Genomic DNA, 27273 nt, shown 5'->3' on the forward strand with positions numbered 1-27273 from the left:
AGGTGGGCCAGGGAGCATTCCACCTGCTGGGGGGAGGGCTGAAGGCAGCACTGAACCCCTGGAGAGGGCCCTCCCTGCCCCCAGGCACAGCAGTGCCTGCAGATTCTGATAAAGCAGGCTGGCTCCACCAGCTGTGAAAAGCCCAGCCAGGGGCTCAGCTGCCAGCCCAGCACAGACCCGTGCCCTGGCTTGTACACAAGGGACACAGCTCCAAGGGGGTGCCCAGCTATTCTCACTACGGGCTCCAGATGTGTGACCCTCCACCTGCAGCTGGACCTGAGACACCAGCTGCTGATGGCTTTGGAGCTCCAGCAAGAGGACCAGGGACACTGTCGTGGAATGCTAGAGCTGGGAGGCAGGAGCAGACAGGCTGTCAGGTGAGTCCCCAGGGTCACCCCAGGCACCGTATGGAGCAGGAGCTTTAGGAGGGGCAGCTATGGGCTGAGACCCCCAGGTCACCAAAGGCTTAGGTACCTAGGCTATCACAAGGTGGCCCTGCCCAGCACACCTTCACATGGGGCAGGGGTGCTGGGTGCCTCCCCTAGAACCTTCAGCTTGCATGAACCTTCACCTTCCTCTCTCCCTGGGGACTGCAGCTTTCACCAGGGCAACTGGGCCTTGAAGGAAACTCTTCTGTCCACTGAGCTAAAACCAGCCTCTCCCTCCAACTCTCCCTGGGGGGGCCACAGGGACCCCAGTCCTTCCTTTGCCTCCAACCAGTGCCTCTAGCCACACCAAACAATGCACTGCACACCTCCAGAGGGCGCCATTCACGGAGATGACACTGTTCAGCACAGCACCCCTGTTGGGGACCCAGTTCCCGTCTGTCTCCTTTGGATGCCCCAGACCTTGACAAGCCTTCTTCCTGAGAACATGACCCCAGATGTGAGCACCAGCCCTGGGCATTCTGGAGCTCCCAGCCTGGGAAGAGGACCTTGCTAGCACAGGGGACCTCCTGAGGTCCCTGTGGATAAGCAAGGAAGATCAGGGAGGGAAGGATGGACGCCTCACTTTCTGCTCCTGCATGAGGAGCTCACCCCGGGCCCTGCAGAGTCCCAACTCACATCCCTGCCTCCACAGCAGCTGTGCTGGCTAGACATGGCCTCCAGCGCTGCCTGCAGGTGGCCAGCCAGCTTGGCCCAGTGCCCCCGCTCTCTACCAGCCATATCCACAGGGCCTTCTCTGAGGGCCTCCCGTCCTGCTCCAAGGCTCTGTCTGAGCACCTGCCAGGAAAGAGGAGCCAGGCTTCAGCCTGGGCCTCAGGGGCTGCCATGCCCACCTTTCCCACACTCACCTGCACCCTTCAGTGGGGCTCAGTGAGCAGGCACAGTCCAGTGGCCAAAAGTGACAGGAGGGCCAGGGGGACCAGATGGGGGCAGGGCATCAAGTCCATGGGGCTGTGCCTCAGTGTGGGTCCTGAGAGCAGGACAGTTGGGAGACCCTGGAGCTGGGGCACCAGCTTCTGAGGCCCCTTCAGATATGGAAACTGAGGCCCTGGTGCTGAGCATGCACCTAAACCTGACAACACCTTGGCTCAGGATTTTCCCTGGTGATTCAAATTTCAAATAAGCATCTGCCTCAACCCCACTAAACAGTTCTCAGTTCCAACAGCTCCTATGAGCCGCGGTGCTGACTCTGGCCCAGCCACTTGGTTGTTACCAAGTTCACCTGGCCCTCCCCGGCTTCAGGAGGGGGAACTGAAGCTCCAAAGGGGACGTCAGTTGCCCCAGGTCATGAAGGGGGTCCACTGCAGACTGGGCCCACACTCCCCGACCCCTGCTGCTCCCCTTCCCAGTATAGGAGTCTGGAAATGGCAGGGGACAGGGAAACATTTTGGGGACACCGTAGTTTAGCTCTAATATAGGGGGTCAGAAGCCCTTAAACCAAGTTACTGCTTCAGTACCCCTTTGGCTTCCATAGCTTTAGCTGGAAGATGGGGGCCCTGAGCCCTAGGCCCCACCCACTTTACCTCCAGGGACTGAGCCTCAGAATCCTACCACTGTCTTCCCACCCACGCACCTGGGCACCAAGCACTGTGCCCCAGCTCTGTGTGGGCACAGGGAGAAAGTACCCACTGAGGAGAGGGTCATGGGCTGAGCTCCCCCGCCCCCCTAACTGACTTGCTCACTCCTCACATTCCCAGACCCGCTCCCTGCTCAGGATGGCACTACCACCCACCAGTCCTCTCCCCGCAGACACCTCTTCTCTCTCGACTCCACGCCCACATTCTTGCGGCCGCTTCCGAGCTCTCTCCACATTTCACCACCACACAAGGCCTCTCCAAGATGGACTATGAGGACTGTCCGCCGCCCCCACCTCCCACACCCTGGCGCAGCGCCCACAACTCCACTCTGGCTGGGTGCTCTGTCTTCCCACTAAAAACAGGCGCTCCCCACAGACCGCCCCCAGCGCTTACTGAGAACCCCAACTCTGCCTGGCTTGGTTGTGGAAGGGCTCGTGGTCTGCGGGAGTGGGGAGTGGCACGGGCCAGATGCTGAATTTACAGAGCCTGCGCAGAGGAAGGCACAGCCCCCAGTGCTGTGGGAGCACAGGGAAGGGGAGCCTGATTCTCCCTTGGAGCGCCCAGGAAGGCTTTCCAGATAGGTGACCCTGGAGCTGAAGCTCAAAGGTGAATTAACTGCCCCAGAGAAGGCAAAGATGGATGTGGCAGACGAGAGAGGGAGAGAGAGAGCAAGGGCGGCAGGACAAGGAGGGTATCAGAGGAGCTGGGGCCTGGAGAAGGCAGCAAGCCAAGCCAGGAGCCCAGCAGGGCAAAAGGGAGATCATGAGGGGCAGGAGCTCCTGTGGGTCTCAGGTGGCTGGTAGCAGGGCGCAGGGCAGGGGCATTTCCCCGGTGCCCTTGAACTGTGTTGCAGTTCTCGGCCCGCACAGAAGAGGCTTGGTGGGCACAAGGATAGAGGCCTGGGGAAAGAGGTGGGTCCCAAGGGGCTGGGGATGTGGAGCAAGGGTCCTCTGGAGGTGACCCTCCGCTTGAACTCCCCAGCCGAGAGCTGCCAAAGTTGCAGCCTTCCAGCACTGGGGGAACGAGGTGGGAGGGTGTGTGGGGCGGGGGGGAGGGGGGGGGAAGTTACCTGTACTTCACCTCAGGTTAGATCTTTTTCCAAGGGCCTGACACTCTGCCTCTTTTTCTCCTAGGTGTGCGTTCTTTCGGGAGCAAAAAGACAAAAGAAGGAAGCTCTAATGGTAGAATCTGAGGCACGGGACAGCTACTGAACTGCAGATTTTGGAGAGGGGGCTGGGAGATGGCTCCTACTCCATTTCAGAGGATGAGAGCGGCTTCCTTACCGGGAGGCTGGGACTCCTGGGTTCCCGATGTGGGAAGGGCTGGTGGGAAGAGGCGCCCGACTTACCTCCTCCGAGCCCGGCGCCCAGGGCAGGGCTGGAGACAGGAGCCTCCCCGAGCTCCTCCACCCTCAGCTGCCCACGCGGTCCTGGCTTCTAGGAGCCATGGAAACCGCGGGCCACACCAAGCGGCGGGGGGGGGGGGGGGGGGGAAGGAGACACACAGTCCTTTCGCGTCGCGAGTGGATGAAACCCTGAGGTGAAACCAGGCTGGTGTGGTCGTACAGGCCCCGCAAGGGGGCCCGGGCAAGAATGGCAACTCATTACCTCCGGCCCCGGAGGCAGGATCCCAAGGGAGCGGGACCGACGGGCGGGGACAGCCGGGCTCTCGGTCACCCACAGCACACTGGAAGCGCCTTCTGAATTTGTTTGGGGGGCGGCTGCATTTGGTTGGAAGGGGACGGGGATCCGTTCTTGAGGCCACATGAGCGTAGCAAGCCTCCGTGTTGCCTTAGCTTCGCTTGTTTACTTCGGATGGGGTGGTGGAGCTAACAGAACTGGGGCGCGGGGGGTAGTAAACACCCCCCTCAGGCCACGCCGTCGGACCTCAGTTTAGGCGAGAGCAGGAGACCAAAGATCAGAGGAAAAGCCTCAACTCCGGAAGGAGGGGCCCGACTCGCAGCGCGCCTGTCCCGGCGGGGAGAGGACGCCTCGCGTCAGAGGCGTGGCCAGCCCTCATTGGGGGAGTGGGCGTGACCCGCCCCCACAGAGCGGTCCCGGGAGGGGCGGGGGCCGGCGAAGATGCCCGGCCCCCCCGCTCCCGCGCTGGCGGGGCGTGTGGGCCACCAGAGGCCGCTCCCGCCCGCTTAGCTGGGCGATACCAGCTAGAGCCCTGGGGCGTGAACGCTCACAATCCGTAAGGTCCCCCAAAAGACCCGACCTTGGCTTTCTCCTGTGGAAAGTTGGGTCCCGTTATCCCGCCCCAACGAGGGGCGGGACAGCGGGTGGGAGGGGCTTCAGCGATCCCACCGTCGCCGCCTCGGCAAAAGGGGGCGTCGCGTGACTCGGAAAAATGGCCCGCGGGGCCTGATCGTGGGCTTTCCTTTGGCGGCGTTTTCGTTTTATTAACTGAGACACAGTGCGAGTCTGCGTACGGCGCTGCTCAGGGAAAAGGGGACTCCCTTTCCCCCAGACCCCGTCTCTCCAGAAACCCCGCCGACGTGGCTCTCGGGGATCTTCCCCGAAACTTCTGATGCCCACGGGAATGCGGGCGTGCCGCAGGTCTTCAATAGACACCCCCACACAAAGAGAATAAGGTCTCATTTGCTTCTTCCACGAAACCGGGAGCGGCGCCAGCCTTCCTGAGCCTCTCAGGACACAGGCCTCCGTCATCTCTGGCGCCCTCCGGGGTCCCGGGGCCAGACGGACACTCAAGGCCCGCCCGGTTTTCACTGAGGCAACAGCGAAACAATGCCCGCCTCTCCGCGCGCAGGAAAGGGTTGGCGGGCATGGGCGGGGTCGGATCCACAGAGGAGGCAGGGTCCCCCGGCCGGGTCGGGGCTCCACCTCTCGGCTCCCGGCGCCCGCGGGCGGGGACGGTTCTCGGGGCGAGTCTTGGGGCCTACGTGCGTCGCGACACGACGGGGGGCGGGCCGCAGCCGGGAACGTCCCCTCTGCCCTCCCGGAACCAGTCTCCACTGCTGCCGCCCGAAGCGGGGCGGCGAAGGCGGGTCCTCCAGAGCCTTCGAGTCGGGGCCTAGAGCGGCCAGGCCATCGAGCCGGGTCGAGCAGGGACTGGCGACGGCTGCGTCACGCGAGGGGCGGGGCCGCCGCGGGCGGAGGCTGGAGCCGGAAGCGGAAGAGGCGCTCGGAGCGGGGAGTGGGGCCTAGCCACAGCCGGATCCTGGGAGACGGTGAGTGTGGGCCCAGGCCCGCGGCGGCGGCGGCGGCGGCAGCGGCGGGGGGTGAGTCGCCGGGACGAGCGCGCTGGGTGCGGGTCTCCGGGCTCCCGGTTCCGTCTCGGCCTTGTCTCTTTCTTTCTCCCCCTCGGCCCGCCTCTGGCCGCGGCCGCGACCTCTCACCCCTGACCCGCCGCTTCTCCCCTGGAGGGGCGGTCACCGCAGACCCCGACCTCTCGATCCCGCGGTGTCGGAGTCTGAGCCAGAGCGGCTTCTGAGGCCCTGCACCTCCCACGGAATGGGGTCGGGGTCCTACCTGGGAGAGCCTGGAGGGGCCTTCAGACCCCTCCCATACCGTCTGCTCGAGGCCTGCAGACTCCTCCTCCCCGCGCGGCCTGAAGTTTGATTCTAGCTCAGGCTGGCCATCCGCCTGTCTCCCGGGTCGCCCCTCGCCGCCACTGGCGGCGGTTATGGGGGAAGGGGCTCAGATCTCTGAGACCCAGGGCGCCTCAGGAAGGGACGCGAGCGAGGGCCGTAGGCCTCCAGCGTGTTTTGTTGTGATGATGGAGCCGCTCCAGCCCGAGGGAGGGCCCGGGCCAAGCTGACAGTACAAATGCCCGGGCTGCTCCCTGGTCCGGGAGTCTGTGTGTGCTTTAGTTCCGGGTGCGGGTGCTCTGGTGTGGAGCTGGGGTGGGAGTTGCCTGGGCCAGGCCCCCGTCGAGGCGGAGTTGGCTGCCTTCCAGCTTCCCTCCTCCATGCCCTTGAAAAGGAGGAGCGTTTCACCCGGTGGTGGCGGCTTGTAAGGTGGCAGGTTTGAGGTTGCAGTGGTGGGGCAGCGTCAGCCAAAAATAACCATGGGACGCTGGAGTGGCTGGGATCTGGGAGGGTAGACGCTGACCTGGCTGGCTGCTCTTCTTGTCAACCCAGTTCTCTGGCCAGGAACTGCAAATGAGAAGTCAACTAGGCCTATGCTCAGAGAAAAGGTGGCATTCTTGGCCTGGTTTCCTTTACATTATCTCTTTCTTCCCTGTGTAAGAGCAGAGCCTTCTTGAACATAATTGTGACCCTTCGCTTCCTTAACCTATCTGCTGGGGTCTCAGAGCTTCAGAGATAATTGAAGAGAAATGGGATCTAGAGCCTTGTCTGGGAAGATAATGAGGGACATCTGGTATTCCCAATATTTCCCCTACCTAGAATGTGTTGAAGCAGAGGTTATCTCCTCTCTGATTACCTTGTGTGGTACTTTATAGCTCTCATCCCTGTCATCTCCATTGCCAAGTTGGCTGGGAGGTGTTGTCTCCCAGTTCTCAGGTATGATGACCAAGGCCTAGCGTCATGAGGCCAGTAAGTGGCAGCACTGGGATTTAGTTTGGGGTTTTCTACCCAGAGCGCTCTCTCCCCCTGGAAGGGACTTATAAAATATCCTTTATGTCCTAACATAGACCCAGAGGTGTTGTCTGGAATCTTTTTAACCTTGTTAATGAAAAGCTGACTTCATTAATGCGTTTGATCTAAAGGCGTGTGCTAGGCACTGTTAAAGAAGTAGCGTAATTTAATTCTCACAGAGCCCTATCAGAGATTACTGTCCCCTTGTTGCAAGAGAAGTTTGAAGGCCAGAGTAGTTTAATAACTCGCCTGAAGGTACACAGCTAGAAGTGGTGGTGTCGGGACTCAGACCGAAATCTGTCTGACTCTGAATCTGTGCTCAGCCCACTAACATGAACACGTGTGGGAATAAGAATCGTCTAGGTCCCAGGTCCACCCAGGTCTTTGGCCTGGTGTGGACCAGACCACATTGTCCAGCTCTGGTGGTTTGCCTGCCTGGCCACCAGAGCATCTTCCATGTCACTTAGGGAGATGTGAGATACTGCCTTCATTCCATAACTTGGGCACCTGACCCAGGGTAATTGCAGGAAAACAGTGAAACATTAGCTGATCGTCAAAACAGAACAGCAGTTTAAGCTCTTGAGGAGCTGTTGGTGATTTTACATAGTATTTACCTCCAAGCGTTGCTGGGGCCTGGGCAGTAGATAGATAGGGGAAGAAACCTGCTGGTGGGAGATCGAGAGCAGGGATTTCCTCAGGATCATGGAGAAGCTCCCAGGGGTTTAGTCAGATATGCCTGGCTGCCCTGCCCATCCACGGGGAGCTGGTTCATTCTGCTCTCCTGACAGACCCTTCTCATGAGATGGGACAGCCTCAGTGGGTTTGTCCAAATGTGCTTAGTCAGGCAAGCCCAGGACTGACCACCGTTGGAGGTTGGCTAAGGCCAAGTAAAGGGTTGGGAGGAAGGCTGGCCAGCGTTCTGGGTGTGGGTGGAACAGTGAGTTGGCCTCACATAGCCATCTTCCTCAGCTGGTGTCTGGTCCAGCCTGACAATTTCCTGTGGTGGATTTAAGTCCGTGCTGAACAGGGACAGTGAGGTAGGGCCCTTTTGGCCTGCCTCTCCGAGCACAGAAGCTTGCCAGACACTCAGCCCTCTGGCTTCTCCTGAGATGAGCACAGGAGAGGGGACCAGAACAGGGGGTCTAGCAGCGGTGGTACGGTTGGAGGCGAGGCACTGGCTGGCATGGCATCTCAGCTGGTCGGAGGGTGCCCCAGGGGTCTTGGGCAAGAACCTTGGGTGCTCTGAGGATGCTGGCCCCAGTGTGCTGGTGCTGAGACAGAGCGTGGAGCAGCAGGGGCTGGACGGACCCCCAGGTCTGTTTGGCCAGCCCCTCGGATCGGCTAGGGAATGTTTGTAAGACCCTCTGCACCTCCTCCTCCAAGGGCTGGTCTTCTCGTTTCCGCCTGTGGCCTCTCCCACTGATGTGTGGTCTTTGCTCCCTTGATGGGGTCTAGTGCAGGGCCTCAGCCAGGCAACTTGGCTTCGGACTCGAGGGCTTTCACCCTTTGCTCCTGTGTGTTGGCTCCCTGCCAACAGCCCTTTGACTCTGGCCTCTGGCTTGACAGACCAGTCACTTCATAGGACCCCACAGACAGGAGGGAGTTGCACCCAGGAGGCTCTCCTCTCTCCTTGGCCTTGGTCTCCTGGGATGGTGCTTACCAGCCCCGCCCCCTTCTGTCTGCACCTGTGCCGGCTTGCTGGGCGCCCCGAGCCCCCGAGCCCCCAGGCCCCCAGGCCCTGCGCTGCCATGCTGGGGAGGCAGCTGTTTGTTTGTTCATTGGCACAGGAGGGTGTTGCCCGTCGTGTGCTGTTTGACCAGTGTGACCTCAGAGCTCTTTTTCACTTCATAAACCCCTGGGAGGGGCTGCCCCCAAACACAACAATGGGCCCCTTCTTCAGGAGCGCCTAGGCGCCCCGAGCAGCCCGGGGGCCGGAGTGGCCGGAGGTGGCTGGCGGCCTGGCTGCGCATTGAGCAGCGCTCTCTCTTTCCCGCGGCCTAGATGCATCACTGTAAGCGATACCGCTCCCCTGAGCCAGACCCGTACCTGAGCTACCGATGGAAGAGGAGGAGGTCTTACAGTCGGGAGCACGAAGGGAGACTGCGGTACCCGTCTCGAAGGGAGCCTCCGCCCCGGAGATCTCGGTCCAGAAGGTGACAGGGGGCTAGGTGGGAGGGAGGGGCTCCATCCCTCAGCGGGGCTGGGGAGACAGCGTGGAGGCTCGTGGCGGCCCTGGGCTCCTTCGGGGGCTGCCGCCTCTACCACTGTCCCCCTCCCCCCCGAGCTCAGCTGCGTTCCCGGGCCTCTGTGTTCGCTGCCGTCCTGCTGCCCCTTTCTCTGTCTGAGTCTTCCTTCTCCAGACTCTAGGCCGGCATCGCCCCTGCTGACTTCTGAGCCTCCCTTGGTGGGGTTGAGAACGCAGCCTCTGTCCTTTCCAGAGCTCGGCCCCTCGTCCTGTGTGAGCAGCCACAGGGAGCTCTGGGGCGCTGGGACCCTCTGAGGCCCGGTGCTGAGCCTCCTGCCCTGGAGGGGTGCCGCCAGCTGCCCGGGTTCCGGAGGCGGGACTTCATGCACACGCTCCCCCCGCCCCCCCCCCATGCCTCTGCTCCAGCAGGCCGCCCTGTGAGCTCGTTGTGGGGCCTCACCACACGCCTTTTGCCCAGAAGCGGAACCCGGGCTAGTGGGAGGAAGGTCCCCACCTTACCAGTGTCCTCACGCCCCTCCCGGCAGCCACGACCGCCTGCCCTACCAGAGGAGGTACCGGGAGCGCCGTGACAGCGACACGTACCGGTGCGAAGAGCGGAGCCCGTCGTTCGGCGAGGACTGCTACGGGTCTTCCCGGTCCCACCATCGCCGGCGCTCGCGGGAGAGGGAGCCGTACCGGGCCCGCAGGCACGCCCACCACTGCCGCAAACGCCGCACCAGGTCTTGTAGCAGCGCCTCCTCGGTGAGTGGTGGCCACAGGGCGCTGGCTGGGGCTCCCGGGCCCCGTCCTTTCTAGCCTTTCTCAGGCTGGCTGCTCTGGGTGAGTACTGCCAGCCCCGCGCACGCGCATTGGGTGTGCGTGCATGTGTGTGTGTGTGTGTCGTCTGGTCCAGGCGCAGGGCTGAGCGGGGGGCCCGGCCCCTCCGTCTTCTGGCCGTTGGCGGCGGCGGCGGCGAGAGAAGCTCTGGTTCCGGCGCCGGCTGGCCCCCCGGCCTGTCTGTGTCTCCACGCTGCTCCGGGCCCGGGCCACATGGTGCGCGTGGCCGGGGACACTTGGGGAACCTGATAGGGTTGCTGGTATGTGGTCTGGAGCTGCGTGGCCCGGTCCCTCCCACCCGGAGATGGCCCGCAGTCACGGGCGCTGGCTGGAGTGCCCACGGGTAGGGGCGGCCTGTCAGCTCAGACCGGGAGCTTCCCCCTCTGACCGCTGACCTCCAGCCGGGCCCTCTGCAGCCTCGCCTCTTCCCGTGAGGGGCGGTCAAGACAGGGGGACAGGCCGCCCGTGTGCCGGGGCGCGTGGACGGATGGCAGAAAGGCCCGCAGCCCCAGGCCTTGTGCGGTGGCCGGCCACACGCCGGGAGCGGGGCCTGGCCGTGTCGGGAGCGTGGAGGCGGTCCGGATCTCTGCCGCGCCGCGCTCGGGCCCCTCGTGTGTCTGTCGGGTCGCGTGCCGTCTTCTCCTCTCCTCCCCATCCCTCTTGCCTCCCGCCGGCCAGGAGGCCCCTGAGGAGTGGCGGCGGGACCGGTGCAGGGCCCAGGCTTCTCTTCTGCTCAGCTTTCCTGTGACTTCCTTGAGCGGCCACGGCTTGAGGGTTGACCGCGGGCGGCCCAGCACGGCCCGGTGGCCTCTGTGCACACCGCCACACACTGCTGCAGGATGGCAGTGCAGGCTTCTTCTCTTCCGGGTGCCCTCTGTCGTCAGGAGGCGCGGGATGGCCCGGCCTGTGAGATCGTGGGCGTCGAGGCCAGGGCAGAAGCTGGCGTGGGGCCCGTGGGGGCCGTGGTGGTAGGAGGGTCGCCCGGCCTGCTCGAGGCGGGCGGCACGAGGGCCGCCGGCGGAAGGCCGTTTCTGGTGGTGACGGGACGTGTGGCCGCGGAGGCCCGTGTGGGGGCAGGTGGCGGCTTGGCTCCGAGTGGCCGCTGTCGGGCCTGCGCAGGGCTGCGTGTGCGAGCTGAGGCAGGTGAGGGCCGGCTGGGCGTTGTGCAGCTGAAGCCAGAGCGGCCTCTGGCCGTTGCGGACGAGCGGACCCAGGCTGAGCCAGCCACCTTCTTGCGCCGTTCTCGCTGCGTCTTCACGCTGGCTGGAGCCATCCCGGGAGGGCCCGGGAGGGGGACCCTCGGTGGCGAAGGGAGCCGGGGCCCGGGGCTCTTGGCGCCGCCCGGCCCCTCGGCAGCGGAGGCTTGGTCGTCTTTCTGAGCGTTTGCGGCGCCCTTCTCTTAGATAATGTCCGAGTTTTCTTTACATACCTGTAGCTGTTTTTACTTTTCTGTTTTTGAAGTCAGTTTGTGTCTTGACGTGTCCCTTGCAATATCCCTATCGTTATATATGCTGTGTGCCTTATGAAATGCTGGGATCTGGAAAATCCAACCAACCAACCCACCGGCTCCTCACCGTCTCCACCTCTGCCTTTGACTGACACTTCAATCTGTCAATCGGAACCGCCTACCATGCGATTGGTCGGATGGCGTTTCGGGGGGCGGTGCATGCAGAGAAGCCAACAGAGCAGTAAGCGCAGCAGCCGGAGTGTGGAAGATGACAAGGAGGGCCACCTGGTGTGCCGGATCGGCGATTGGCTCCAAGAGCGATGTACAGCCACCTTTCGTAAAACTTTACCTCTCTACTTTCTCCCCCCTTGTTAGACGAGACCTCTCCTGCCCGGAGGGGCCTCTAGTGCGCGTGGCGCCTTAGCGGGGCCACCAGTAATTGCCTGAATGACACAGACACTAGCAACTTCTGTTTTTAAGAGCGTAGCCGTGAGAAAGAAACCTTTTTTGTTTTTGAGAATTTGAATGCTGTGAACTTGCAGGAGCTGCCGGCCCTCTGCCCTCCAGGCCCTCATGCCCTGCTTCTTTTCTCTCCTAGATGAGATCGTGGGGAACCTGGGCGAAGGCACGTTCGGCAAGGTGGTGGAGTGCTTGGACCACGCCAGGTGAGCGGTCCTCCTGGGCAGAGCCAGCCTGCGGCTCCTGAGGTCGGCGGGCGTCAGAGCCTCTCCCGTGGCTTTCCGAAGGGTCGCGCCATAGCAGGGTGCTGGCCTGGGCGTGTTGGGCTTCTGCTGATCCCCTGAAATAGGGAGAAATTCCCGGGGCTCCGCAGGCGTGTGGCCTCCCTGCTCACGGACTGCTGGCCCATGAGGGGCGCTGCCCTGGCAGCCCCTCGGCCCCCCGGGGCTGTGGTGGCGGCTGTCGGGCACACGGCCGAGGCCCCGGCTCTTCAGTGGTCTGGGTCCGCTTCCTGCCATCTCGTGGCGGGTTGGGCCTGGGAGGGGTTCCGGAATAGTGCTGAGCCCAGACCAAGCCCAAGCCCCCCTGCCCCGCTCGGGAGGTCTGCCTGAGAGGCTGTGCGCGGCCCGGTTGAGAGGAACGGGACTCGGGTTCTCTGACCTAGCCGGCCGTCGCCTTCGCCCATGTGGCCAGGCTTGATTGCGGGTCCCTCTGAGTGTGCGCAGGTAGAACAGGGCTCTGTGTGTGTTTGGGTGCTTCTGGGGACCCTTGCTGCCTTCCAGGCTGCGTGGTGAAACGCTCTTGTCCCCTCGCCATTCCTCCAGACCAGAACTCGTGCCCCTCTGCCTTAGGCTGGAAGGCTGCCTCCTGGGAGCCCGCTGCCTCCCTCTTCTGATGGCACTCTTATTGGTCTGGTGCTTTAGCTACCAGGTGCTCATGTCCCTGCTGTGTCATTGAGCCACATGCCGCCCATCACGACCTTTCCACTGTGTTAGAGGTGAAGAGATCTGACCCATACCCCCCAGGTGTTGAGTGCTGGCGCCAAGTACCACCGTATGGGGTGCTCAGGACAGTTGGACCTAGCCATCCAGCTAGCCCTGTGGTCTCCATATAAGGTAGTGACAGTGACTGACAGGAAACCTCCCTGGGCTCCCAGTTCCCACCCCTCAGACCCACTGTGGCCCGCCAGGTTAGGGCTGGGGCCAGTGGGCATGGGGACGTGTAGACCGCACTGGAACCAGAGGGACAGGAGGCAGATCTGCGAGCTGTGACACGCGGGGGCAGCTAAGCTCTCTGGGCCGTGCCCCCGAGTAGCTGGAGGGGCAGTGAGCCTCTGAAGTCACTGAGGGGCAGGCACAAGGCTCGGGGGACATTTAGGGGGTCCAAAGGGAGTTGGCCAGAGGGGTGGTTATGAGGGGGTAAATTTCACCTCGGCAAAAGGGCCTGATCCTCAGAGCCATCCAACCCTGGTGGCGGCTGCCTGTGGGAGTGACGAGCTCCCTGTGTTGAAGATCAGAACGCCATTGAGGGAGCCTGGAGCAGGTGGCCTTTCCTCTGAGGTCTTTCCCAGCCCTGAAAATCTGGGAAAATGGGAGAGGGAAAGAAAAACAAGGGTATTCTCCAGAAGATGCCTCTGCCCTAGGGCCTGAGAGCCTTTTCCTTAGGCACCAAGGCCAGCCTCCCAGAGGGAGGCCTCTCAAGGGGCCAGGGCTGTCTCAGTCTAGTTCCCCAGCGGGCTTCTGAAGTCTGGCTGGCCCTTCCCGATAGCCGCCGGGCCTGGCGGTCGAACCTCAGCACGTCCCCTGCTCTGCTGGCATCCTGCGGGTGGCCTATGGGGCGGGGCTGGCGGATGGGAAGCTCGGAGGCAGGAGTTCTTAAAATCCGCACTGGACACCGAAGGGGCCTCCTGGCACTCAGCGGTCTGTGATACGTGCTGTGGCTGGTTGGTAGGCAGGCTGGGGGCGGCCAGAGGAAGTGGAGTAAAGGGAGCGCCCCGGGGACTCCCAGCGAGAAGACCCTATTGCTGGCACCCTTACCTAACTCTTACCAAGGCTTCGTCCCATCCTGGAACCCCCACCCCAGGGGGCGCTGTTTGCCCAGACCTGGAGATGTGCTTTAGGAAGGTCAAGAGGTGCTGCGAGAAGGTTCTGGCTGGGATGGCGTGGCCAGGGTCAGGGCTGGCTGGCCTACAGGTCGGGTTACTGAGTGAGCTGGTGCCGGTGCTGCCGGCGGGCTAGGCCTCCACCCCTCTGCGCACTCTGCCGGGAGCTGGCAGTGGCTGGCATCAGATAAGCCCAGGCTGGCCCCGGCGCGCTAACTCAGAGATGCCAGGGGAGCTTGCTGCCGGGACAGGGGAGGTGTGGCGGCGTCTGGGGGTCAGTTGTCTGCGCTCGCCAGAGCAGGTCCTGTTCTGGAGTCCTGAGTGGTGTTTGCCAGGAGTTGCCAGATTGGGGTGGAGGGTGGGGGGAGAAGGGCAGGGGCACTTCTCCTGAGAACCTCTGCTTCCTTCCCGGATCCCAGAGGGAAGTCTCAGGTTGCCCTGAAGATCATCCGCAACGTGGGCAAGTACCGGGAGGCTGCCCGGCTAGAAATCAACGTTCTCAAAAAAATCAAGGAGAAGGACAAAGAGAACAAGTTGTGAGTGTCACAGGGAAGCAGAGGGAAGCTCTCCGTGGGGACGGCGTCCGCTCCGGCCCCAACTGCCTAGACCCCCTGGTGGAGCCGTGTGCTCTCACCTGGTTGGCGCCAGGCCTTCTCCCGACGCGCAGGGCCGGGCGGCCGGGCCCAGAGGCCGTGCCGGAGGAGCCTTCGGGGTGCAGCGCGGGCTCCACCCCAGCCGTTGTGCGGTGCGCGCTGAGGCCGCCTCCCAGGCCCCCTTCTGTAAATAGGGGCCTCGTGGCTCACGGCGGGGGTCAGACGAGACGCAGCCCCGAAGCTGCTGGGGCTCGCGCGCGCGTTGAGCACTTCCTCTCCCGCCAGCCCCGTGCCGAGCCCTGCAGGCTCGGGAAGCTCAGTTCCGGGAGCCGGAGAAAGGAAGGCACGATGCCATCTCTTTCTGAGGTGCAGGGATTATGGCCATGTCATAAGTCGACGGCAGGACCCTGTGGCAGTAGGAGGTTTAGTCCTCGCCCTGAGCTGATCTGGGTGACCTCTGATGGCAGACGTGCTCTTTGTCTATAACAGATGGTCTCTCTTCATGAGCACGTGTGACCCAGGGGCCCAGGAGCAGGGACCGGCTTCACCTGAGGGAGGGGCGGGGAGCCAGCCCCCCAGCAGACACTGAGCCCCACCCCCACCCCCCCATCATTCTCCTCTAGCCTGTGTGTCTTGATGTCTGACTGGTTCAACTTCCACGGTCACATGTGCATCGCCTTTGAGCTCCTGGGCAAGAACACCTTTGAGTTCCTGAAGGAGAATAACTTCCAGCCTTACCCCCTGCCGCACGTCCGGCACATGGCCTACCAGCTCTGCCACGCCCTCCGGTGTAAGTGTGCGCACCGCCACTCCCCCGTTCACACCAGCTGCCGACCATCGTGCCCGGCCCGAGAGGCGCCGGGGCCCCTTGGGCTGAAAGGCCTTCAGGGAGGACTCTCTGGGAGGAGGGAGAGGCTTCGGTCGCCTCCAGGGGCGCCTGAGCCCGCCTATGCCCCGGGCACTCAGGAAGAAAGGAGAGAGCACTCCAGAATCTGCCCAGCTCGCCGTCGCCTCTCGCCGTCCCGCAGAGGGTGGAAAGGTCGAAGGCTGACTGGTAGATCCCAGCCCCGGGCACTGCCCACGCACACGCCCTCCGTCCGACAGTCCCTTCCCATCTGCCTGCCGGCCTTTGGGAGCCTCGTTTGGAGGTGCACGTGCTGCGCACCGCGGGGTGTGATGGTCCGTGCAGGGCAGAGGCTCCTTGGAGAGGAGGTAGATAGGCCTAGAGCTAGGCTGTCCGGGGTCCGCACAGATGGAGGGGGCAGGGACGAGCCCTCCCAGTGAGGGGAGCGGCTCAGTGAGGGCCCAGACCCTGGGGTGTGCTGAAACTCACTCCGAGGAAGAGAGGGCCCGTTGTTGGGGAGAGGTGCGTCACACCGCGGGGACGGTCCTGACCACCAGCTGGGAGCCTGGAGCCGGAAGGTGCTAAGTGGCGGCCGGGTGCCGCCAGTGGTGGGGCAGGGACTGGAGGAGAAAGGTAGAGGTCTCCTTCCAGGCTGGGGGATGGGAAGAGGCAGGGCTGGCTTCAGGGGTGGCCCTGTGGTTATTTTAGTTCAGTGGTCTGTTGTTGCCATCTTAACGTTCTTTGAAACTTCTGAGTAAGGGGACCTGCGTTTTCATTTTGCCCCCGACCCGCACATAATGTAGCTGGTGCTGGGGAGAGGGAGCCGCCCCAGGCTGATGCTGCAGCCTCGGGGAGAGGCTTGAGGAGGTTTTCGAAATGGGAAAAGCGTCCCCTGCCCCTCTTGTAAAGTATCAGACCCGGCCAAGGCCCCAAGCACCGAGAACGCGAGAGGCCGCTCTGCTCCCCGAGCCCCCTGCAGAGGTTGGGGGTGCGAGGGTCGCCGGCAGGCCAGCTGTAGAGGTGAAATCTGGCCCAGCGCTGGCGGAGGGGCCTGAGAAGCAGCCGGGGTTCTCAAGGTTCTGCTTCTGTCCTTCCTGCTTCCCCAGTTCTACATGAAAACCAGCTGACCCACACAGACTTGAAGCCAGAGAACATCTTGTTTGTGAACTCAGAGTTTGAAACCCTCTACAATGAGCACAAGGTACGGGCCGGGAGAGGGCAGGGCCACGCTCTGGGGTGGGTGCCCCGCCGGGCCAGACTCCTGACCTGGTTTCCTTGCCTGTCAGAGCTGTGAGGAGAAGTCGGTGAAAAACACCAGCATCCGGGTAGCTGACTTCGGCAGTGCTACCTTTGACCACGAGCATCACACGACCATCGTGGCCACCCGTCACTATCGCCCACCTGAGGTGATCCTTGGTGAGTGACTGGAGAGCCGCCACCCGATAAAGCGGACCGCTGCCGGGAGGGTAGGGCTAGAGGCAGGGATGCGCCCGCCCCCAGGGGCCAGTGTCACTGTGGTGGCTCACTTGGCCGTATGCAGAAAGGGTCTTCTGTTGGGGTTTGGGCAAGAACCCCGCCTCGCCAGAGCGGCAGCTGTCCTCTGACGTCTGGGCTGGGAGCCGGGGGCTGAGTCTCACGGTCTCCCCCCACGTTGGCTTTCAGAGCTGGGCTGGGCACAGCCGTGCGACGTCTGGAGCATTGGCTGCATTCTCTTCGAGTACTACCGGGGCTTCACGCTCTTCCAGGTAAGGCCGAGCCTCCCGCGGCACGCAGCTCGCCTGAGCGCCGCTCCTCGGGCGGGCCGCAGGGGCTGGCGTGGGGAGCCCTGTGACCGCCCCCCCTCGGGCAGCATGCTGGGACACTCGGGCTCCTGAGGTCGGGGCAGTGGGGCGCTCAGGGCAGGAGGAGCGAGCATTTGAGGCAGGGGGCACGGCCTGAGGGAGGGCAGAGAGAGGGGCCGGGGCGGGGCACGTTCTGGGAAGAGTAAGGGAAGTCCGTGGAAAGAGAGGTGCGGTGATGGGCAAGTCCACCCTAGAGGTTAGGGAGCGTGCACTTGACCTTGAGCGAACAGGCTGGCAGGCTGCCACTAGGTCAGAGGCTGGGACTACTGTTCACTGGTGGGTTCACATCTCTCGGGGGCAAGGAGTGTCCCTTACTTTTTTGAGGGGGCAGAGGCTGGTACTGACGCCTGCTTGCCCTGCCCCTGCCATTCCAATAGACCCACGAAAACCGAGAACATTTGGTGATGATGGAGAAGATCCTAGGGCCCATCCCATCACACATGATCCACCGTACCAGGTAAGGAGCCCTGGTGGTGCCCTCGGGGCTCCTCTTGGCCTTCCCTCCTGTCCCCTACTCTGAGTGACCTGGCAGACCACTTGCCCAGACCTTTCCGCCCTGCTGCACCAGGCCAGCCGGGTTCCCCCACGTGGCTTCGCAGCCAGTCCCCAGACTGCCGCTGTCTGCCCCCCAGCCCCCACCCAAGACACGTCGCCCCCTGCCACCCCTGCCGCTTGACCCCTTCCTTTCCTTTGCTTTCAGGAAACAGAAATATTTCTACAAAGGGGGCCTGGTTTGGGATGAGAACAGCTCTGATGGCCGGTATGTGAAGGAGAACTGCAAACCTCTGAAGGTCAGTTTCTGGCTTCCCCCAGCTCAGCTCATGCCAAGGAGACCCCAGGCACTGGGCAGACACACAGGAGACACAGGCCAGGCAGCTAAAAGCTGCCTCCTCGCTCCGGCTCTGTGGGAGGCCACACCCAAGGCTGCTGGGTGCCGGCCGTGGGGCTGCTTGCAGACCGCCCCCGAGGGGCCCTTAGCCCCGCCCCTTCCCCACAGGGTGGCTATGGATGTAATGGGGGAACACCAGAAGAGCCAGATGTCAGAGACCCTGCTGCTTCCTGTCCCCCTCTTCTCTCGGTTTTGGGAAGAACTAGGCAGGACTGAGGTGAGGGGGAGGGAAGACCTAGACATGGCCAGAGAGCCTCTGTCAACTACATTTGGTGCCCGGACAAGTGAATTCTGCAGAGGTGATTAACCCACCTGTCAGGACTTTGCATGCAGGGGCAGAGGCACCGAGCCAGCAAGACTACCCAGTAGCCTTGACAAGTTCAGAGCCAAACGCTCTACGCAGGCATGAAAGGAAAGGAGCGGCTCACTGTCCAGGAGGGCGGAAGTAGTCCTCCAGGGAGGCAGCACTGCCTCCTCAACCCATTGCAGCAAGGCTTCCCAGAGGCACAGGGACCTGCTGTGGCTTCCCACGACCCTGCCATCACACTGAGGCACCTTGTGTCCCTGAGCAGAGTTACATGCTCCAGGACTCCTTGGAGCACGTGCAGCTGTTTGACCTGATGAGGAGGATGTTAGAATTTGACCCTGCCCAGCGCATCACACTGGCGGAGGCCCTGCTGCACCCCTTCTTTGCTGGCCTGACCCCTGAGGAGCGGTCCTTCCACACCAGCCGCAACCCAAGCAGATGACAGGCGTAGGCCACCCCACGAGCTGGAGCGCGGGACTGGGCTGCCCGGCCTTTTCTCCGACCTCCATCGCCAGGCCTCAGGGCCAGAGCCACCCAGCGAACAGTGCAATGTGAAGGAAGGCCGGAGCCTGCAGGGGACGAGACTTGATGCCCAGCTGCCAGAAAGCACAGATTTGACCCAAGCTATTTATATGTTGTAAAGTTATAATAAAGTGTTTCTTACTGTTTGTAACCCCTGGTACCGGTGTGTCCGTCTCCAGGCTCCTTGCCTTCCCCTCCCCCTACCTTATTAATAAAGTCTTTCTTAGCAGTTCAGCTTGTGGAGAGCTAAGTGTGAACAGTGACAAGACAGAAGCCAGGGATCCCTCTGGTCCCCAGACAAGAGCCCAGAGGTGGCGGGCCTGCTGGAAGGCACCGGTTCCCCTCGGCCCCACGGAATCGAAGGCAAAGGGCCGACCGGGCCCAGCCAGGCAGCAGCTAGTCTCACCTCTCCTCCTGGCCCCATCGCCAGCTGCCACTTCAGGCTGTACCTGCCCAACTGTGGCCGACTAAAGGCGGGCGACCGTGAGCCAACCAAGCTGGGCTCCTGGGGCTGGGGGGCAGCCCCTCACTGCGGCCCACACGACAATTTACTAGAGGCCAGGACTCTTGTCATTCAGCTTTATTTTAAGTGCTGGTTTTTGGTTCCCCAAGAGCTGCATGGGTGATGGTCCTGACCACCTGAATGGGGCCCCCTGGGGACTGGGCGGGGGGGAGAAGGGGGTAGGATGCCTCTGAAAAGAGCTGAAGGTAGAGGAATCATGCTGATCTTTAATAGGACCGGGGAAGGCCCAGGCTAAGGGCAGGAAGAGGCTCCAGAGCCACCCGCAGAGAGAAGACAGGCTTGGGCACAACCTCCCAGTGGCCCCTCAACAAGGCCTTCACCCCCAGGGCCACTGCAACTTACCGGATCAATCAGAGTCTGCTGAGCCAGGGCTCCTCAAGCTCCTCTTCCACCGTACCCAAGCGGGGGGCCTTACTGCATGAACAGGCAGGCACCCAGAAACTGTTTAATGGTTGCTTACTAAAATGCCTATAACCCAGCACTGCTCCGCAGACTATGACCCTGCCTCTAAAGAGAGGGCTCCCTCTTGGGAGCTTCTTGGCCCTGAGAGTGAGCAGAGGCTCAGGGAGGATATACACAACAAGGCTCACAGTCTCTGGCCTCCTCCCACTGGTGGAGACGATTTAACATTTGAGGGAGGACGGGAGGAAAGGAGGGACCAGCCCTCTGCCCTGCCTCATCTGCTCCTGGCTATGTTCCTATAAGAAAAGCGTTAAGTAGCCTGAAGCCCATGGTAGCAGGGCCCTACCCTGTGTCCATGATCCTTGGTGAGCCCTCCCACTCACCCCCTTAACCAGAGTGGGTGAGCAGAGAGCAGAAGGTAAGCCTGAAGGCCTGAAAAAGGCTTTAAAGCATGAACTTTTTGCAAGGGCCCCTGCCAGGGACTCCAGGGCATGGCTCCTGTTCTGACACCAGCCTCCAAGGCCTAAGCCTATGAGGTCCAAGCGCTTTCCTGCCTTAGGATCTGAGCAGCAGTAAGTTCCTATGGCTGAGCCCCGCCAGCTGGCTCATCTAGAACTAGCCTCATTTTGGCATCTTTTGAGATAGGGTGCTGGCCCCAAGCGTACTCATCTAGAGTGGACAACCATAAAGGGTTCAAAGCCCAGACATTGTAAGAACTGGGGTGGGGCCCAGACAGGGGAGGGACATGCGCCCTGCTCTGGGACAACAGCTGCAAAAGACCGTTTCAGGGGAAAGAGACGGGGCAGAAGAAAGGGGGTATAGAGGCAGGCAAGGAGGTGGGAGCGGGGTAGTGGTGGCCTAAGACAGAAGCACCAGGGAGCCTCTTCTGGCTCAGCACCAGGCTCCCCCAGGAACCTCCCCAATACTGAACATTAAAGCTGCACCCTGAGGGCTCTGGCCCCAGACTAGGCAAAGGCTCTGCCCCCAGCCAGAGAGGGTATGGGGCTGGGGGCACTGCTGGCAAGATGGGCACTGTGGTTCTATAGTAACATAGTCTCGTACTACCTATGCTGAAAACAGAAAAACAGTATAAAATCCCAATACAGTAAAACCATCCTGATGCCACCCACTTCCCTGCCTCTCAGAGTGATGGAGCGGAAAGGAAGAAGGACCCTTGAAAAAACTCCCAGCATAAAACTTGCATCAGCTCAGGAGAAAGGGTCAAAAGTCCCCAAATCAACTTGTGGTGGGGCTCTGGGAAGGCCTCCTCAAAGCCCTCAAAATGAACGGAGTGCAAGTCTGCCCTCTGGCGGGCAGCTGCAGCACAGCCAGTTCGACATGATCGGGAGAAAGGCTGCCCGGAGGGGCGGGGGGTGCGGGGGGCAGAAGACACGGAGCCATAGCAAGAACAGGCCCCCCAAACAGGACCCGCCCCACCCCGCAAGGTGCTTGCCCAGGCCCCAGTGACTGTAAACCTGAAAACTCGGTCCGTGAGCTGCCTAAGTCTGTAAACAAAGCCCCACCCAGCCACGCAGGGGGCTACGTGTAGAGATGCAGAGAGCCACTCAGCCTGCCGCCCACCCAGGACACCCAGTGGGAAAGCCTTCCTCGGCTACGGGCAGGTGACAGGTCATTTTTAAATATGATCTGTTCTCTCACAGAAGTAACAAATCCAAAAGCGAAAAAATTTAACAAGGTCCATGAAGCTTCACATCCTTAAGGCGTTCGTTGTCAAGTTCAGTGTGTCCGGAGCAGCAGGGGACTGCAGGGTCCAACTCGCCCAGAGCCCCTCTAGGCAGAGTGCAATGGAATGACAAACTTGCAGCCAAAGGGTGAGTGGTAGCTGATGCCCACCTCCTGGAACACCTGCTGGGGGAGGCCGATGTCACACAGGTAGATGCGGCCCGCGCGCTCCCCCAGCGGCAGAGGCAGGCCCAGAGCCAGCGACCACTTGGCGTCAATGCCCTGTTCGCCTTCGTGCACGGGTGGGTCAATGCTGAGCACCGGCGCCCGGTTCCGGTTGGCCCAGGCCACCGCTGCCTTGTACCAAGGCTGGTCCCGCAGGAAGGCATTCTCGGGGCAGTCCAGGCAGTTGATCACCAGGTCCACAGGGCTAGAGGGCAGATCTGAGGGTGGAAAGAACACCACATGGGAATCGCTATAAGCAGAGAGCAGCCCAGGTGGGGACTAGAACCCAGATGGCCCCAAGGGGGTCTTGTTCTGACACCACTCCGAGGCCTCGCCACAGGCTGGCTTTCTCAAGGCTGGGCCAGGCCCCAGGACTTCCAAGGTTGGGCTGGGTACCAGAGACTAAGGACGTGTCAGCCTGATGGACCACCATCCTCGTGGAGCCCCCAGGCCGAAGCGCCGTGCTGCTGGCCGTGCAGGTCGTCTCTGGGTGCAGCAGATGCACATCCGACTAACACCCTGGGTACATTATGAGCTCTGAGAAGGGGGAGCCGACTGCCGAGTGAGCCCTCCCAGGGAGCCCTTCCCAGAGCCCAGCAGAAATGGGCTGACGGCCATGTGCTGAGTGGCCCAAGAACTGCAAGCAGGCCAGAGCCTTGGGTTAGCCTCCTCACCCAACCGGAGCCAGCCTGGTCTTGCTGCATCCCGCCCCGCGCCCCCACCCCATGTCATCAAAATGGGCTCTCCTTACAGCCCAATCTTAGGGATAGGGAGGGAACCGATCACTTCTCCAGGCACTTAAAAAAGTTTCTCTGCTCAAACCAAGCCTCTGGGAGGGACAGCATAAGAAGAGATGTCTCAACAACTATGTAAGTCTTGACCAGCCTAAGAGGATAATTTGAGAATAGGAGAAATCAGACCAAATTCAAGGTCAGCATCCCTCAGACTTGGCTCTTGGAGTTGAAACCAGAAAGCTTTTAGGTAGCCAGAGGAAGAATTGCCTAAAACAAGGCTTCATGTTACAGATCTCAAGCGGGGGAACCCAGAGCAGACCTGCCTCCTGGCTACACTAATGATATTTCTCAATTAGGGACTCAGGGCTTCCTTACTTAGAACAGACCACCAGGACAACGGGGTGGGGGGATGTTGCCGGGGGCCAGTAGGCTTTCAAGAGTAAGAACGGGGTCTTACTTTCCACGTGCACACAGGAGCCTGGCCTGAGAGGAGACTGAGGTTCTGGCCCAGGGTCTGGCCCCAACTTGCCATCTGACCCCTGGCAAGGCCCTTTCTTCATATTTCTTCTCTCTTCTCCTCCCCCACTCTCACTAAAACCCACTCCAATCACTTTGTCCCCTCCACCCTACCCCACTTGAAATTGCTCTGGTTGAAATCATCAGGGGCTTCCACACAGCAAGATCCAGTGGTCGATTCTCAGCCTTCATCTGAGCCTAACCTAGAGCAGCTTGCTGGCAGAGCTGACCGCACCACACCCCCGTCTTCACTTGCCTTCCAGGTGCCAGGCTCTCCTGCTTTTCCTTCTCCCTCCCTGTCTCCTGAGCTGCTCTCTCAACTCCCTGACTTCTAAACAAAGAACTCACTTAACAACTTCCCTACCTCTTCCTAGAAGATAGCTTATCCAGGCTCGTTAGGGCTCATTCCCACCTACACACTCGGCACTCCAGGCTTGACCCCTTCACCTACCTGCGGACTCATCTGTGTCAGTCAACATTTCCACCTGTATATCCAACAGGCACCTTCCTCCCCAAACCTCCTCCCACAAGTCTTCCCATCTCAGGATGGCACCTCCATCGTTCTGGTCACTCAGGCCAAACACCTTGCAGTCGTTCTTAACCCTTCCCCGTCACATCCCTTACATCCAATCTGCAGCCTCTAGCTCCAAAACTAACTTAGAACCTAACCCCCCTGGGGCGCCTGGGTGGCTCAGTTGGTTAAGCGACTGCCTTCGGCTCAGGTCATGATCCTGGAGTCCCTGGATCGAGTCCCGCATCGGGCTCCCTGCTCGGTGGGGAGCCTGCTTCTCCCTCTCCCACTCCCCCTGCTTGTGTTCCCTCTCTCGCTGTGTCTCTCTCTGTCAAATAAATAAATAAAATCTTTAAAAAAAAAAAAGAAAAGAAACTAACCCCCCTTCACCTCTTCTCCCACTACCACCAGCTGGTTGAGATCATCGGGGCTTACACACAGCCACCAGCATCTCCTTCTGGTTTCGCACGATAGCCTCTTAACACCTCTCTTTGTAGACCTCTAGTCTACTCCCAAAGAGCAGCTGGAGGATCATTTGGAATCTGAGCTGAATTCTACCTTCCTGCTACTTATTCCTCCAGTGGCTCTCCATCTCAGCTAGGGTAAAAGTGCAAACCCTTACAGTGATCCATAGGCCCTTCACCACCTGACCCTGAAATGTCTGTCTGCTACTCCTTACGCAACCCTCCAACCCTCCAACCATCTCTAGCTCCCTTCCCTACTTTGTCTCTGTAATACCACCATCTGGCCTAATAGAAAGGTTACTTGTCTCTTTGTCCAATGTCCTAAGTAGAATGAAGCATGAATTAAAAAAAAAAAAGTCTACTGCCACATCCTCAGTGTCAGGAGTAGTGCCTGTTCCGTAAATGTTTGTAAAGTGAACAAGTGGGTCCCCAGCTCTCCATCTGAGCAGTGGGAGAGGGAGGACAGCGAAGGGATGGGAAGTAAGCAAGTCAACACCCAAAGTATTTCCTTTGTGTACAAAGACTCCTAACAGGCAGAGCACGCCTTACATCTGTGATGTTCCACCTGTCGCCACTGGGCAGCAGCATCAGACCATCAAACTACGTGAGGAGGGAGGAGGCCGAGGCCCTAGCCCAGCCCTACGCAAGCGCTCACCTTTGAGGTTAGATACTTGTTGGCCTTGGGTCTTGCTGAAGAGAGACAGCTCGTTGGTGATGGACTCCAGCATCTTGACAAAGTTGGGCAGGAAGAGGATGACCTGGACATCATGGTTGGCCAGGTGCCTTCCACAGCTGATCCCCTGAGCCCCTTTCACATGGGGGCCACACAGCAGGGCCACTGTGGGCCTCTGGTGAACATTTTTGGGATTCAACCTGGAACAGAAGGTAAATTAGCATTATCAGCTGCAGACCTACCAATCCCTACACCCTAAACCAGACGAGTACCTCTCAGCACCTGTCGCTCTTCAAGTTCTTGGCAGCCCCAGGTCCCAGAGGGGGTGAAAAGCCACCGAACTCCAGGACTACAGGGTGGCATTCCCACGGTCCCACACCCCAGTGTCACTTCATCTGCTGGGTCCTCTCACTAGGCAGTTCACCCAGATCTCATTCCATAGAACACTGTTGCCAGAACACTGCTCTCTGACCAGAAACACGTAACTGTTCTGTGGGACCTGTGAGGTCCAAACTCTGATTAGCAAAGAGGCTTCTCCACCTCGACAGCCCTCCTGGCTCTTCTTCCCTGGCCTCACTCTCTGCTATTCTTGTAAGGCTTTCTTGCTTCTCCTCAGAGGATGTCCCCTGCCCAGAAAGCCCTTCACTTGTCAAACTCTGACCCACCTTTTCTTTGAAATCCAGCTCAAGGCTCACCTCTTCCAGGATTACTCTGGCTCAACTCCTAAGAAACTCACAGCGAGGACCAAACGGGGCCGTTCTAAATCATCCTCCACCAGGTGCCAGGCCAAGTTCTCTTTACTGAGCTGCCAGTAAGCGAAATAAGGGCAACACTAGATACTAACGGGATCTTCCACGGGATGCTGTGTGCATCAACGCACATATAGTACTTAGAACAGGGCCTGACCTGTGACAGCTCAGGTCACAGAGGAGGCAGCAGGCTAGGGGCTTCCTGGTCTCCTACACTGGCAGCTCCCTTGGATATCCACTTCCTGATGAAGTCATTTCCAGATCCTGCCATCCAAAGCTGAGCCATAGGTAAGGAGGTTTGGAAGATTAACTCTGGAGCTGTTCCCAACTCACAGGCAGTGCGGTCTGCCTCCAGGGTGGAAGGCAGGGGGAGATGGACAGCAAGAAACGGGCTTAGGTCCCTCCTTAGCAATGACAGTCACTTACTAGTCTCCCAAAGGGAGGCAGATGACAGATGCTGTTCCAGAGAGGAAGCCCCTGTGCTCCAAATACATTTGGGGGAATTTAGCAATATACTCTGCATATATACCAAACCATTCATTTCCCGCACTATGTCTGCATGTTAAGGAAGTATGATGAGCACTTCTCCCTTCAGACAGACACCTGAGTTGTGGCATCTGACTCACCCATGTCTGTTCCTGAAGACTCTTCCTCTCACAGAGGCATCCCCCATCGGAGGACTCAAAGCAGACCCTGGCATCACACAGCCGACAGCAGAGGGCAGGGTCCAGACCCTGGAAACAGACCTATCTGGATGGGAGACCTGGCTCCACTACGTACCAGCAGTGCCAATGTGGCCAAGCCTTTCTGCTCTCTGAGCCTTAGCTTGCTCATCCTCAAACACCAGGCTACTATTTACCTTCAAGGTGAAGTCATGAGGACCAAATTAAACACAGCTGTGAAAGCACAGTGACAAACTGCATGGTACTGGACCCACATGAAGCAGATTACTAGCTGTGGTGATCCTTCTCAAAGGAGCTGCAGGAGATGGCCCTTCTGAGAGGTCAGAGGCAGCGAGAAAAGCCAGGTCCAAGGACAACTAGCCCCAAGAAGCTGGCTAGAGGGCAATGTGATGGGGTGAGGACATTCACACCCTGCCCCCACGCTGCTGTTTCTGAAATCCCGTCGGCAGCTCAGCTCCCTACCGCAAAGCTGTTGCAAAGCCCTACTTCCCAGTCCCAGAGAATGACTTCACAGATCCCAGCCACGACCACGGGCTCTGTTCTGTCCGACCTCGGCACAGGCTACTCAGACCCAGACTCCTCGCCCTGCCTGCTGCCTCTGTTAATCCCCCCTCCTCCGCAGGACTCCGCTTGGATGCTACTGCGGCTTCCCAGATGATCCTCTGTTTCCTCTACCACCACAATGTACTTTCTGGAGACCTCACTAGCCTTCCAGAGGGCAGGTGTAGTATTTTATTCTTCTTTGTGTCCCTCATCCTAGCACAAGGATTGGCACATGATATCAGTAAATGACCACAAATAAAATTAAGCACTGCTTTTGACATATGGGCCCAGAGGGCAGGTAGGAAGGCACCAAACTCCAGCTCTCCCACTGGGTGGTTCTAGAAGTTCTCAGGTATGGAACTCGGGGTTGATCTCTGAGTGAAGGACAAGTGCCAAAGGCTGAGTCTCTGAAGGCTCTTGGAAGGCAGGCCTCTGGTAGCCAGCAGGAGTGTCAAAGCCAGCTGTTATCAGGAAAGAAAGGGTCAAAGGGCAGGTTGCTGAGAGAAGAATGAGGACTTCCGGGAGGTGGGTAAGAGGGGCAAACAAAACCCTCAGAGCACCCAGGAAAGGGACTTCACAGAGAGACACACACCGACAAACTCCTCCAGCAGAGCAGCACCTCCCCACGCGTAGCCCCCGCCAGTCCAGAGGAGTTTACCTGTTGGGTCCTCCGAGCAGCGTCAGGGCCATCTGGCTGGCGCACACTCCTGTCATCTCCAGTCTCCGCTCCAGAGTCAACCCGTGCTTCTCAGCCACAGACAACAGCTTTTTATGCAGTTCATAGGAAACACTTGGGACAACCAGGCCAGAGTCTGCAGTTCAAAAGGAGGTGAAGAGAGAAAGGGAAAGTGATTACAGGAAACCAGATCCACAAATGTTTGTACTTGAGCCAGGATTCTGTGAAAGCCAAGACTCTGAGACTGGCCCTCCCCTGGCCTGTCGGCCTAATGTGGGG

At 60.2% G+C, this 27273-nt stretch overlaps 3 protein-coding genes across 6 annotated transcripts in view; 2 read left to right on the plus strand and 1 right to left on the minus strand.

Annotated features, from left to right (window-relative positions):
* The window catches only part of ARID3B (AT-rich interaction domain 3B), a 65846-nt gene extending 65554 nt beyond the window's left edge, over nt 1-292 (plus strand). The window contains exon 12 of the transcript XR_014148729.1: nt 271-292. The gene's annotated coding sequence lies outside the window, so the exon portion shown is untranslated. The remainder of the gene's footprint in view (nt 1-270) is intronic.
* CLK3 (CDC like kinase 3) lies at nt 281-18763 on the plus strand. 4 transcript variants are annotated; one of them, XM_031020840.2, is made up of 13 exons: nt 281-377; nt 8589-8740; nt 9318-9534; nt 11282-11378; nt 11655-11721; nt 14036-14152; nt 14833-14999; nt 16160-16254; nt 16340-16469; nt 16716-16798; nt 17272-17351; nt 17595-17685; nt 18356-18763. In XM_031020840.2, exons 2-13 carry the CDS (start codon nt 8589-8591, stop codon nt 18530-18532), a joined length of 1473 nt encoding a protein of 490 aa, XP_030876700.2. In that variant the 5' UTR covers nt 281-377; the 3' UTR covers nt 18533-18763. The 4 variants fall into 4 exon arrangements, with proteins under 4 accessions (XP_030876700.2, XP_081687517.1, XP_006749669.1 ...); XM_081831391.1 differs by lacking the exon at nt 281-377 and adding an exon at nt 3183-3204; XM_006749606.3 differs by lacking the exon at nt 281-377 and adding an exon at nt 5059-5216.
* Nucleotides 18764-19177: 414 nt separating this feature from the next.
* The window catches only part of EDC3 (enhancer of mRNA decapping 3), a 61184-nt gene continuing 53088 nt past the window's right edge, over nt 19178-27273 (minus strand). Inside the window, exons 5-7 of the mRNA XM_081831392.1 lie at nt 26977-27130; nt 24326-24543; nt 19178-21663 (exon numbers count right to left, since the gene is read on the minus strand). Coding sequence (XP_081687518.1) covers nt 21329-21663; nt 24326-24543; nt 26977-27130 — 707 coding nt within the window. The 3' untranslated portion in view covers nt 19178-21328. The remainder of the gene's footprint in view (nt 21664-24325; nt 24544-26976; nt 27131-27273) is intronic.

The sequence above is a fragment of the Leptonychotes weddellii genome, chromosome 9, assembly GCF_054177405.1.
Source record: "Leptonychotes weddellii isolate Sample4059 chromosome 9, ASM5417740v2, whole genome shotgun sequence".
NCBI classification, from domain to species: domain Eukaryota; kingdom Metazoa; phylum Chordata; class Mammalia; order Carnivora; family Phocidae; genus Leptonychotes; species Leptonychotes weddellii.